The sequence below is a fragment of the Callorhinus ursinus genome, unplaced genomic scaffold, assembly GCF_003265705.2.
Source record: "Callorhinus ursinus isolate GAN/ISIS: 27379988/994484 unplaced genomic scaffold, GSC_fseal_2.0 scaffold55, whole genome shotgun sequence".
Classification (NCBI taxonomy): domain Eukaryota; kingdom Metazoa; phylum Chordata; class Mammalia; order Carnivora; family Otariidae; genus Callorhinus; species Callorhinus ursinus.
Window position 1 is genome coordinate 2,706,447 of NW_027397117.1, and position 11,516 is coordinate 2,717,962.

Sequence of the window (11,516 nt, forward strand, 5' to 3'; positions counted from 1 at the left end):
TAAATATTACTTTCTTATATACTTGATTTTTGTTGTTGCTGTATTTCTCTGTCAGACATTGAAAAAAAATGTAACGATGACTTGAATCTCTGAATGGTGGTATCTTCCTCCAGAGAGGTTTTACTTTTTTATTTTACCTCTGGCAATAGCTAGGATAGAGACAGATGACTTCCGTCTGGGTGGACTTGACATGATTCTGAGTTGTCAGGTTTTGTGAGGGCTGGTTTATTTCTGATTTCCCCCTCTTCCCGTACGGAGCCTTGAGGATCTCAACCAAAAGCTTTAGGTCGCATTAGGGACCCTGTACTTTGGAAAGCTCTGAATTCATTTTTGTCTTTCCAACCCCGTGAGACTGATAAAAGCTTTTCTCAGTCTGCCAACTGCAGCTTTTCCTTTTGGAATTGGCAGTCACCAAGAGAGAAGAAGGAGCCCTAAATTGAGGGGCTCACCCCTTGGCTCCTCTCCTCTTGTCTCCACGAAGTCTCACCGGCCTGGTAGCTCTTCCCTGGCACCGCCGTACCTTCACACATGTAGGCCGCATCTTCTCCAGCATTTGCTGCTTGTCCCCCATGGGAGTGTTGCTCTAGAACAACACAGCCGTTGCCTGAAAGAGAGTCGGAGTTTGTGATCAGCGCCCTCACTCGGGGTGGAGCCTGTGACCTCCTGCCGGAAGTGCAGCCACTAACAGTAATCGCCGTTTGGTGTTGTCAGTAGTTACCAGTCCCCTGCTCCTGTACGGTATCTGCACATATGCTTAAGTTCTCAGAAGTCGGTATTAGGAAGAGGAGATTAAAGTAATATGAAAGTTCTTTATGTTGAAGCTTCTCTTTGAGAGAAAAAAACAAACGTACTGAGGTAGTGATTTAGTCAGTATAGGTGACAGCCCTTGCATTTGGTGCAGGTGGCAGTCGACATCTGTGCCTAACTGTATTCTTCCAAGGGAACACTAGGAAGGAGCCAAATCTACAGCTGCCCGAACTAGAAACTCTAGCTTTAAAATTATAAAATCATTACACATGTTAGACGGGGACCAATTCTAGAAGAAGTAAACTGTCCTCTGACCTCTTTGTGCGTGGCCTTGATATATCCATGTCTTATGAGACTTGTCATTTTCCAAAGTAGGAATATTTACCCTTGCCTTCAGTGCTTCAAACCCCAGCTGTCCTCTCTGACCTCGTGCCCAGTTATTCCTTTATATGGTCTATCAGCCAGACCAGGACATTTACTGTCTTCGTGGAGCACCTGATACCTTCCTGGTGCCTTCCCTTCCTTGTTCTGTTCCCGTTGTGGGATGATGTGTCCGTCCCATTGCAAGCCCGTGCGGCTCATCTCTTCAGGTGCTTTTTGTGAAGTCGTGATAGGCTCTTAGACGTCACCTCCCTCCTTTACCAATTCTTCTAACCAGCGCTGTGTCAGCTCTCTTCTGGGGCTCCCGTGTGGAGAGCTCTGCTGCCTTTCGGCTGTTCACGGGCAGTTTGTGTACTCTCCCGTCTCTTTTCCACATTGTCAGCTTCTTGGTGATGGAGCGCTTAGCTCGTCTTTGCGTTCTTTGTCAAGTGTGAAGGTTTGGGGCCTCTCTGAAGTGAGAACTCAGCTAATTAAAAATTGAATTACAGTGCAGAACTAAAGTGACTGCTAGATACATAGATTGACTATTTCTTTTTATGACTTGTATCTTTTACTTTCATTTGATACATTCAGTATATTTATGTGGAGTTGCAGGACTCCCATGTTTACCTGTAACAGATATTAACTCTTACTGAAATTGTTTGCCTTTTAATTTTCTGGTTTTCGTTTTGTTTGGGGATGTTTTTATTTCCTGCCCACATAGGTTTTATGTCTGTTTTATGGAAATGTTGGTATGGTTGAAAATTCAGATGGTACAAAGGGTGTACAGTAGAGTCTCCTTGCTACACGGCAGTACTTATAGAGAGAGTTTCTTTTTTTTTTTTTAAAGATTTATTGTAGAGCACACGGGCCCGTGGGGGAGGGGCAGAAAGAGAGGGCGAGACTCTCAGGCAGACTTGCCGCAGAGCACAGGTCTCCATCTCACAACCCTGAAGTCATGACCTGAGCCAAAACTGAGAGTTGGACACTCAGCCGACTGAGCCACCCAGCCACCCCTTATATAACTGTTATGGAGTTAAGAAATCACTAGAAGCTTCTCAGTGAGAAAAAGGTCTATACAGTGATAGTATTGTTGTAATTAGGCTGAAGACTTGATGCAGCTGTGTGCAGAGTGCTGGCTGGCTGTCGGTTACTTTGCTGCAAGGCCGCTTTGCAGGAGGGGAGGGTGAGAACAGACCGTCTTTGTTATCAGGGGACTGCCTGGTGGAAGAGACAGGTGTCTGGATAATTATTATGTAACAGTAAATACCATAGATGCTGCAGAAGTCATGAATGTCGTGATAGCACATTTTTAAAAAATAAAGTTGAAGTAAAGCTGAAAATTTAATGAAAGGACTAAATTAGTGTACTGGTTTATCTTTGCTGTGATAGGGTTTTTGGGGGGAAGGGTTGGAAAAGTTTCTTAATTTTATCATTTCTGTAAGGCAATATAAACTTGTAAGCATCATGGCTCTGAACCATGACTGTGACATTCCACTTTTTAATGTACACAAAAGGTACATTTGCTCCTTGTACATTTATTACTTAGCTTTCCCTTACTTGTTCAGATTATCCCCCCCCCATAGTTAATACTGGCAATTGACTTTCCTTCAGGGGCCTTCCTTCACAAAGAAATGTTTTTTTTGTTTTTTTTTAAGAATTTTTACTTATTTGACAGAGACACAGTGAGAGAGGGAACACAAGCAGGGGGAGAGGGAGAAGCGGGCTTCCCGCGGAGCAGGGAGCCCGATGTGGGATTCGATCCCAGGACCCTTGGAACATGACCTGAGCCAAAGGCAGATGCCTAACCAACTGAGCCACCCAGGCACCCCTGTTTTTTTCCTTAAGATTTTAAGTAATCTCTACACCCAACATGGGGCTTAAACCCACAACCCTAAGATTAAGAGTCGCACACACTGCCGCCTGAGGCAGCCAGGCGCCCGATAAAGAAATGTTGAAGTCACTGAAAGGGAGACTTGATAGGCAGTGATGAACAGAACAGAGTTATATTGTCCTGTAGGCTCAGTCGTGTCACTGCTGTCTGCCTTTCAGCTTTGGAAGAGGAGTGGCCCCAGCTCGTCGCCGTTCTCCAGCCCCGCCTCATCCCGTTCCCAGACCCCCGAGAGGCCAGCAAAGAAAATAAGGTAATGAGTCCTGACTTGCCTGCGGATTCACGAAAGGGCAGGAAAGGAAGGACACGTGCTTTGCTCTTAGGCTTCCTGCAGCTGTGATTCGGAGAGTCAAAGAAACTGCCATCTAGAAGGATAGGGAAAGTACTTGCCTGAACTACTGTCCTCTCTTACAGTCTTCATGCTGACCCTAGAGGCTGTGGCTCTCTCCCTCGTCCTGCAGCTCAAGCAGCCGGGGTGTGCAGGGAGGCCACGGGAAGTGCAGCGAGTAGAGTGAGTTACGTCAGGGGCAGGAGAGTTCACGGTTTAGACTCCGGCTGACCCTCTGGGCACCAAAAGTCAACTAGAATGCTGCTCTTAGGGTCAGATGTGTGACAGCTCACAGGGATGGGCAGGTTGAAAGTAAGGTTTTGAAGGTTATTGTGTTGTGCTTGCCATAAGACAAAGGTTTCTCCATGGCGTCCGTGAACTGCCTCTTTGTTTTGTAGGAATTTTCTTTTTTTTTTTTTTTAGGTTTTTTTTTTTTATTTGAGAGAGAGGGGGAGAGAGCACATGAGAGGGGAGGGGGGGAAGGTCAGAGGGAGAAGCAGACTCCCCGCCGAGCAGGGAGCCCGATGTGGGACTCGATCCCAGGACTCCAGGATCATGACCTGAGCTGAAGGCAGTCGCTTAACCGACTGAGCCACCCAGGCGCCCTGTTTTGTAGGAATTTTCTTTTGATTTCTTAAATTTTTTGTCTCAGCATACTTCGATCTTAAATCACGATGTGGTGTGGACTTTGGCCAGTTGGTAGTTAGGAGGGTGTAAGAAGTTACCCAGTATTCTGTTGGGAGGACTTTGTTTTTCTTTTTCTTTTCTTTTCCTTTTTTTTTTTTTTTTTTTAAGATTTATTAGAAGGAGTGAGAGAGCACAAGCCAGGGTTGGGGGGCAGAGGGAGAAGCAGGCTTCCTGCGGAGCAGGGAGCCCGATGCGGGGCTCGATCCCAGGACCCCGGGACCATGACCCGAGCCGAAGGCAGACGCTTCACCGGCACAGGTGCCCAAGTCAGGAGGTGTTTCTAAGCGCACCTGTGCCTCTTCCACCCGCAGAGAAGACGAGCTTTCTCATCGTTCCAGTTCTTCAACCCCATTGGCAACAGACAAGGAGGCCCCGGGAGAAAAGGGTAGGTTGATAAGCGCACGAGAGCGGCTTGCGGTGGGAGTGTTTCTGGAGGCTCCGAAAATGCACGCCGAGCATCGCTGCGTGTGGGGCCTGTCTGTTCAGAGGTTTGTAGTCTGTGGTGCGGGCAGATCTACATCGCAGCCTGGCGTGACAGGCTGGCGGTCAGCCGAGGTGCCGGAATCTGCGGGTGAACCAGTAGTATGCACTCGTCTGCCTGCTTTTGGGGCAGTTCCTTCTTTATGCCCTCCAGTCAGAAATAACCTTGCACACACTACCCAGGGCCCCAAGCACAGAAGATGCAACCTTCCAGAGGTACCCAGTGAAGAGAGGGTGGGAAGCCAGGTGGATAGACAAACCTAGCCGTTTCTGGAAGAGAAGAAGAAGGAGACAAGTCTGTGTTTGTTTCTTTAGTTGCAGATACAAGCACATGGAAGGCGCAGACCTCGTGCAGCTCCCCGCCCACACCTGGCAGCTCCGGGCAACGCAGGCGAAGGGTGCAGTTGCTGCCCTCCCGGCGAGGGGCCCGGCTGACGCTGGTAGGGCTCTGTCCGGCCACACCCGCCTGCCCCAGCACAGCGCTCCCCAGTTCTCGGGAAGCTGAACACAGGCCTCCTCCAGCTTCTCTGACGGGCCTCTCGTCTTCCTCCCTGGCAGCCACCCCCTCCCCAGCTTGGCTACTCCATCACTGCCGAAGACCTCGATCTGGAAAAGAGAGCTTCGCTGCAGTGGTTTAACAAGGCCCTGGCAGACGGGACCGGTAAGGAAGACCGACCAGCTCCAGGGTCTGGAAAGGAGTCGTTTCTTGGGGTTTTAGCTGGATCCTTCTCATCTGAGAAATCATTTGGGTCCTCGGTGTTAGCGGGAACCGTGGGCACTGGTGTTGGGGAGACATTTTCAGATAAGTGGATCCCAAGCGCCCCGTGCTCTCTGACGTACCCCCGGAGAGAATTACCCAACACCATCTTTCTTCCTTGGCTTAGATACTGCCTCGAGCTCTGTCGCCGAGAAGCCCCCTGCCACTCAGCCTTCTCTGACGTTTACCCTGCCCACTGCTGGGACCGCTGCCTCTCCAGCCACCCTCCCAGCCCCCAGCAGCAGCTCACTGCTGGAGAGCTTGAAGAAGATGCAGAGTTGTACAGGCCTATCGTCTACCCCGGGTGAGTGGGAGAGCCTCTCCCCCCCCCCCGCCCCCCGGCCCCAGCCCTGGAGCATAGAAGGACCTAGGTTTCCCTCAAAGTAAAAGCAGCTTGCCTGCCAGTCCCTGGAAATCTGTGGGATCTTGAGTCTGCGGTGGCTCACTACACCCGAGCTGGCGTGCACCAAAGAGCTTCAGAAGTCTCTAATCAGGAAGCTTTTGGGAAGGGGCTGTGATACTTAAAGCTGGGGTCAGCGGCCTCACTTTAGTAGTCCCGTGCTTCATGATTTGAAACTCCCTTCCTAAGCTTCTTGGAGCCTTGCTGTCATCCTCAGTAATATGCAAATAACATTTAGCTTGTGAGGCATGAGGCTTTCTGAAGTGGAAATGGGGGGTCACAGGGTTAGAGGTCCCGCCGCTCCCTTAGGCCACAGGCACACGAGGCGTCCTCCGCCCTTGAGGTCTCTGTATGTGCCCACATTGTCTCGTTGCACTCCGTCAAGTGGTGGGCTCTGTCAGGCATTGGCCTCTCCCAGGGCATGGGGGAGGGACCCTTCTGTTGGCGGCTCTGTGCTCCGCGCTCGGCACATGGTAGGCAAATGCAGTCAGTCTTTCTTGGGTGAGGAAGGCGTGGCGCATCTAGGTAATTGGACTTGAGTTTGGGTGATTGGATTTTCCTTAGTTTCCACACAGTTATCCCCCACTTAGGCCAAATCGTATTCCCTCGTATCTTACAGTCTGTGAAGGGTGGAAATAGTAAACACCGCCTTGATTTGAGGGAGTGGATACTTGAAGGGTTTGCGGTATAGATGGAGTCACGTTCGTTGACTAACTCGGGAGCCCTAGCACTGTGCTGAGCGGAGGGCGAGGGGGGGCCACAGAAGCATTGAATGCCATCACGTTGGAGGTATTCAGAATTCACGTTCTCTCTTCTTCCCAGAATCCACTGGAGTGGCAACCACTGTGGCCCCTTTGCCTCCGAAGACACCCAGCCTTCTGGCCCCTCTTGGCTCCTCACAGTCAGGGCCCCTTCCAGGCACCTCCTCGGACTCCAAATCCGCAGCCACTTTCTTGGCGCTGACCCCTACCACGTCCCCGACACCAGCCACTGACACCACCAGGTCACCTCCGGCTCCTCAGGCTGAGACATCTGCCAAATCCCCAGCCCTGGCTGCCCCGTCCCCCACCCCCAAGCAGAGTCTTCTGCTGGGAATGCTGAGCACCCCACCTGCTGACCCCCCTGCGTCTACAGCCCCTGCTGTGTCTTCAGCATCCCCCATGTTCAAGCCCATCTTTGCGGCCCCGCCAAAAAGCGAGAGCGGGGGCCCCTTGCCGTCCAGCCTCTCCAAGGTCCCCACCACGACACCTTCCAGCTCTGCCCTCCCTGCACCTGCTAGCCACCCTCAGCCCACGTTCAAGCCGATCTTTGGCAGCGTGGGGCTCCCTCCACCTGCGCACTTGTCCGCCCCCTTCTCCTTCGGTCAGACCGCTGCTCTAGCCACTGTCACGAGCGCCAGTCTCTTCACCGGCCAGGCCAGTGCCGCCTCAGCCGTGGCTCCTGTGGCTCCCGTGAGCACGGCCAGCACGTCGGCAGACTCGGCTTCGAAGCCCGCGTTCAGCTTTGGCGTGAGCAGCGTGACCAGCACCACCACCTCCGCTGCCACGCCTTTTCTCTTTGGGGCGCCCCCGGCCTCCGGCGCCAGCTTTAGCCCGGCCATGGGCTCCGTCTTCCAGTTCGGCAAGCCCCCTGCCGCGCCCGCGTCGACGGCCGCCACCACGTTTGGCCAGCCCGTCCCCGGGGCCGCGCAGACAGCCGCCAGCAGCGGCGGCACCTCCGGCTTCGGCGGCTTCGGCGGCGGCCTCACCACGCCCGCGCCCGCCACCAGCAGCCCGCTGGCCCTGACCTTCACCACCACCGCCGCCGCCGTCCCGGCCTTCCACATTCCCTTCGGCTCGAGCCCCAAGCCCGCGCCGCCGTCGTACCCGGGCGCCAACCCCCAGCCCGCGTTCGGGGCCGCCGATGGGCAGCAGCAGGGGCCCGCCAAGCCCGCCCTCGCCCCCAGCTTCGGCAGCTCTTTCGCTTTCGCGAACTCCGCGGCCCCGGCCCAGGCCGCCACCCCGGCGCCCGGCCCGGCCCAGCCCGCCTTCGGCAGCGCCGCACAGTCCGCTTTCGGCGGCTTGAAGCCTGCCGCCTCCACCTTCGGCACCCCCGCCAGCACCCAGCCTGCCTTCGGCAGCGGCACGCCTGTGTTCTCCTTCGGGGCGGCCACCACCTCGGGTTTCGGAGCTACGACCCAAACCACCAGCAGCGGGACCGGCAGCTCCGTGTTCGGCGGCACGACGCTGTCGCCCTTCACGTTTGGGGGATCCGCCGGCCCGGCCGGCGGCGGGGGCTTTGGGATCAACGTGGCCGCCCCTGGCACCTCCGGAGCGTTCAGCTTTGGCACGGGACAGAGTGGGAGCACCGGAGGCACAACCCCTTTCGGAGGAGGCTTGAGTCAGAGCACGTTGGGCGCTCCCAGTCAGAGCACACCCTTTGCCTTCAACGTGGCCGGCACGCCCGAGAGCAAACCTGTGTTTGGAGGTAAGCTCTGGAATGGCCTCGGTCTGCCACACCGGGCGCGGGTCTAAATGCCAGCTCGGCCCCCTCGCCGACAGAGCACCACGGTCTGGCTGGGCCCGGGCTGGTGGTCAGTAGTTAGACACGGGTTCGGGGAGCAGGAAGCCTCCGGGCAGGGGGCAGTGTGTCCTGAGTGGCCGTGGAGGAGCTCCTCGGGTAGTCAAGGAGGGCAGGCCTCTCGGGGCAAAATGAAACCAGTTCTGTATGTCGGGTACAGGGACGGGAGTGTGGTGGGTAGGTGTGTGTGTGTGAGAGAGCACGCTTTTCGGGCACACGGGCACTGATGCAAAGGCCCAGGGGCAGGAGCAAACTCGCTCTGTTCGTGAACAAAAAGCAAGGTGTGGCTTGAGGATCTAAAAATGGAAATGATCCAAAATGCTGTGGAGAGGCAGGCCGCGTTGAAGGTCATTCAGGGCAAGGATTAAATTTGGGTTTTGAGTACAGAGGGAAATCCCTGTAGGATTTCAGGAGGATGCAGTGATCTTAGCTGCCCCGCGCAGAAGGTGACTCAGAGAGATCCTGATGGTTTGTGTTCTTAAAAGTGAGAGTGGACGGGGGAGGTGTGTGTACGGATGAGGGCCTCTCGAAGTAGTCATTCATAAAGTGAGTAAAGGAACGTAAAGAGAACCTGGTAGAATTGCCAGGAAGTTGTGAGCGCCGGTGAATTGGAGTAATGGATTTGAGGTGAGGCCAGCCCGCACAGCAACATTCACATGAGCGCTGGGGGGCAGGGGAGACCCCGCCTATGGCAGCTCCCAACAGGTTCCCCGGGGGGGGAGGGCGGCGCAGGGACCTGGGGGCCCCCTGGGAGCTAGGATGGTCCCTGGCAGCAGTGAGGGGTGACCATAGGGGGCAGGGGTGGAGGCAGACAGCGAGATGGCAAGCTCAGGGCCAGAGTGAGGTGGCCAGCCCTCCCTGCGGGCCGTTGGGAGACAGTGATGGGACTGGACAGCAGGGCCTCTGGTGGCGAGGGCAGAGGCGGTCTGCTGTGGCCATGGGAAGGCAAGGGGACCCACAGGGGCTGGGCGGGGGGGTGTTTGGTGGAAGGCTCAGGTTTCTGGAGGGAGGAACAGGTAAACGGGGAGAGGAGGCAGAACTCAAGTCATCAGAGGGATGTAACCTGGTCAAACTGAGCGTTCTCCTCCTGTGCTTTGGTGGCCACGGAAATGCAGAAAGGCTGCTCCGTAGGCCAGAGGGCAGCACTGCAGGGCTTTCGCTCAGCTGCAGCTGGTGGGGACAGCAGCAGTCCCTACCCACCACTGGGGTGAGCCAGCACAGGGGGCCAGGGCAGAGGTGCCCTGTGGGGTCAACCCCCCCCGTTTCAGTACCCGGCCCGGGATGCCCTCTGCGCACTGGCCTAGTTGCTAGTTTTCTGCGGTCTCTTCGTTCTAGGCACCTCCACACCCACCTTTGGTCAGAACACCCCTGCCCCCGGGGTGGGCGCGTCGGGCAGTGGTCTCTCCTTTGGGGCATCCTCAACACCCACCCAAGGCTTTGTTGGAGTCGGACCTTTCGGTAAGCAGCAAGTCCCCTTGGCACCAGTGTGACCTTCCTATTTCTCCAGAGAGGGAGGGGGGCTTGGCAGGTTCTTGCTCTGGGGCCCCCCTGGGAAAGATCAGCCTCATAAGCTCGAGAAACATGTGGCCCGGCTGCAAGGCCAGCCCAGCCCAGCCCAGCCCATGGAGCTGGGGGAATGTTCCCAACCACTGGAAAGCCAGGTAACAATGCCTTCCTGCTCACTAGCAGAGGATCTGGGATTCTGCATTTTTACTAGTTCCTCTCCACCCCACCCCCCACCGACCGACATGGTTTTGGGAGGCCCAGTTTAGTACCCGGCCTTCTGCTAGCCTAACCTTCCAAAGATTGGGGTGCCCGGGGAAGTGCCCCAGGCAGCAACTGCCCTGATGAGACCTTGTTGCATCTTTCTAGGCTCGGCGGCCCCTTCCTTTTCCATTGGTGCAGGATCCAAGACCCCGGGGGCTCGGCAGCGACTGCAGGCCCGCAGGCAGCACACCCGCAAGAAATAGCCTTTGGCCTTTGTCCCCCTTCCGTCCCCCCCACTCCTTGCCCAAATGTGGACCTCAGCACCTGCTAGGAAGAGCCTCTGACCCTTTTAGTTCCATAGAGCACCCCCCCCCCCCCCCGCCATCTCTGGCTTCCGCCAGTGGGGAGGCAGTGGCAGCCCTGGTGGCGGGTCCCGCTCCTCGAGGAAGCAGCCTCGGGACAGCTCCGCGGTGAGGCTGGAGAGCGCGCGAGAACATCTGTACATATGGTCCCCCTCCTTTCCTGACTCCTGTGTGGTGTGTGAGCGCTGTCAGGCGGCCTCCCTTCCCGCCGCTCCCCGCAAGAGCCGGCTTGGGGTGGGGGTGGGGGATCGCAGGCACAGCCCTCGTCCACGTCGCCGCTGGGGACGGGAGTCGGGGAGCTGGGTCAGCCCCGCAGCTTTACCTTGCTTGGCTTGCCTATAAGAAGTGGTTCTCCCGGGGCCCGTTAGGGGACCCTGCTTCCCCATCTCTTGCTGCTTTGTCCCTCACCAGTTCCTTGCAGGATCCACCTTTAAGTGGCCCCGAATTTCGCTTTGCTTTGGAGACCCCAGTGGGTGCTGCTCCTGCCAAGTCCAAGTCAATGTTTTGTCCCCCACCCTCTGCCAGTTTGGCCCCTAAAAGCTTGGTGGCTCAAGACTGTTAGCCTGGCAGCTGCAGGGGAGGAAGCGCCGGGAGCAGGCAGGACGTCCCCCCACTGCTCAGCTGCCTCCTCGCCCGCCGCCCCTCCCCCCCCCCCCCCCCCCCCGGTTGTATGTTCAAAGCCTTGTCCTGTGTTACTGTCTGATGCTCATGTCTATTGCTCTTTGAATCGAGTTTGGAGGAAGAATTGAATTGTATGAGTGGCGGCATGTTGGTAGTGCCGGACTTAACTGTTCCAAGTTTCTGGGGCCTCGCTAATTGAATGTGGGAAGTAGCACCACTTTATGGCTACGCGTGCTGACTCCTGGATTTGCAAATGGTGTTTTGACTTTAAGGGCTGGCAGCCCAAGAGGATGGGGCCGAGGGGAAGCAAAGACCTCTTCCCTCCGCTGTTCCCCCCCCACCCCCCTGCCGTGGGCTAGATCCGCCCCAGGAGGTGGTAGAAAACCAAAATTAGTGAACCACACTTCAGAGTTCTTCAGGTTCCTCCCCCCGCCCCGTTCCCAGATCACCTACCCCGGGCCCGAGAGCCTTGCTGCCATGCCCATCCTCTTTGGGAGAAGTATGAATGCGTGTGTCTAAATTAAAAGAAAAAAATATTTAAACATTTTTTAACAAAATAAAAATTTATTTTTGTATTTAAGCTAAATTGCCTTTTAAATTCCTTCAAGCTTGGTTCA

At 55.6% G+C, this 11,516-nt stretch overlaps 1 protein-coding gene across 2 annotated transcripts in view; it reads left to right on the forward strand.

Moving 5' to 3' along the window:
- The window catches only part of POM121C (POM121 transmembrane nucleoporin C), a 54,915-nt gene extending 43,459 nt beyond the window's left edge, over nucleotides 1-11,456 (forward strand). For both annotated transcript variants that reach the window (XM_073884257.1, XM_025864587.2), the window contains exons 6-13: nucleotides 3,160-3,251; nucleotides 4,325-4,398; nucleotides 4,809-4,933; nucleotides 5,052-5,154; nucleotides 5,378-5,554; nucleotides 6,473-8,116; nucleotides 9,545-9,667; nucleotides 10,082-11,456. In XM_073884257.1, the coding sequence (XP_073740358.1) occupies nucleotides 3,160-3,251; nucleotides 4,325-4,398; nucleotides 4,809-4,933; nucleotides 5,052-5,154; nucleotides 5,378-5,554; nucleotides 6,473-8,116; nucleotides 9,545-9,667; nucleotides 10,082-10,179 (2,436 nt within the window). In that variant the 3' untranslated portion in view covers nucleotides 10,180-11,456. The remainder of the gene's footprint in view (nucleotides 1-3,159; nucleotides 3,252-4,324; nucleotides 4,399-4,808; nucleotides 4,934-5,051; nucleotides 5,155-5,377; nucleotides 5,555-6,472; nucleotides 8,117-9,544; nucleotides 9,668-10,081) is intronic.
- Nucleotides 11,457-11,516: the final 60 nt, after the last annotated feature.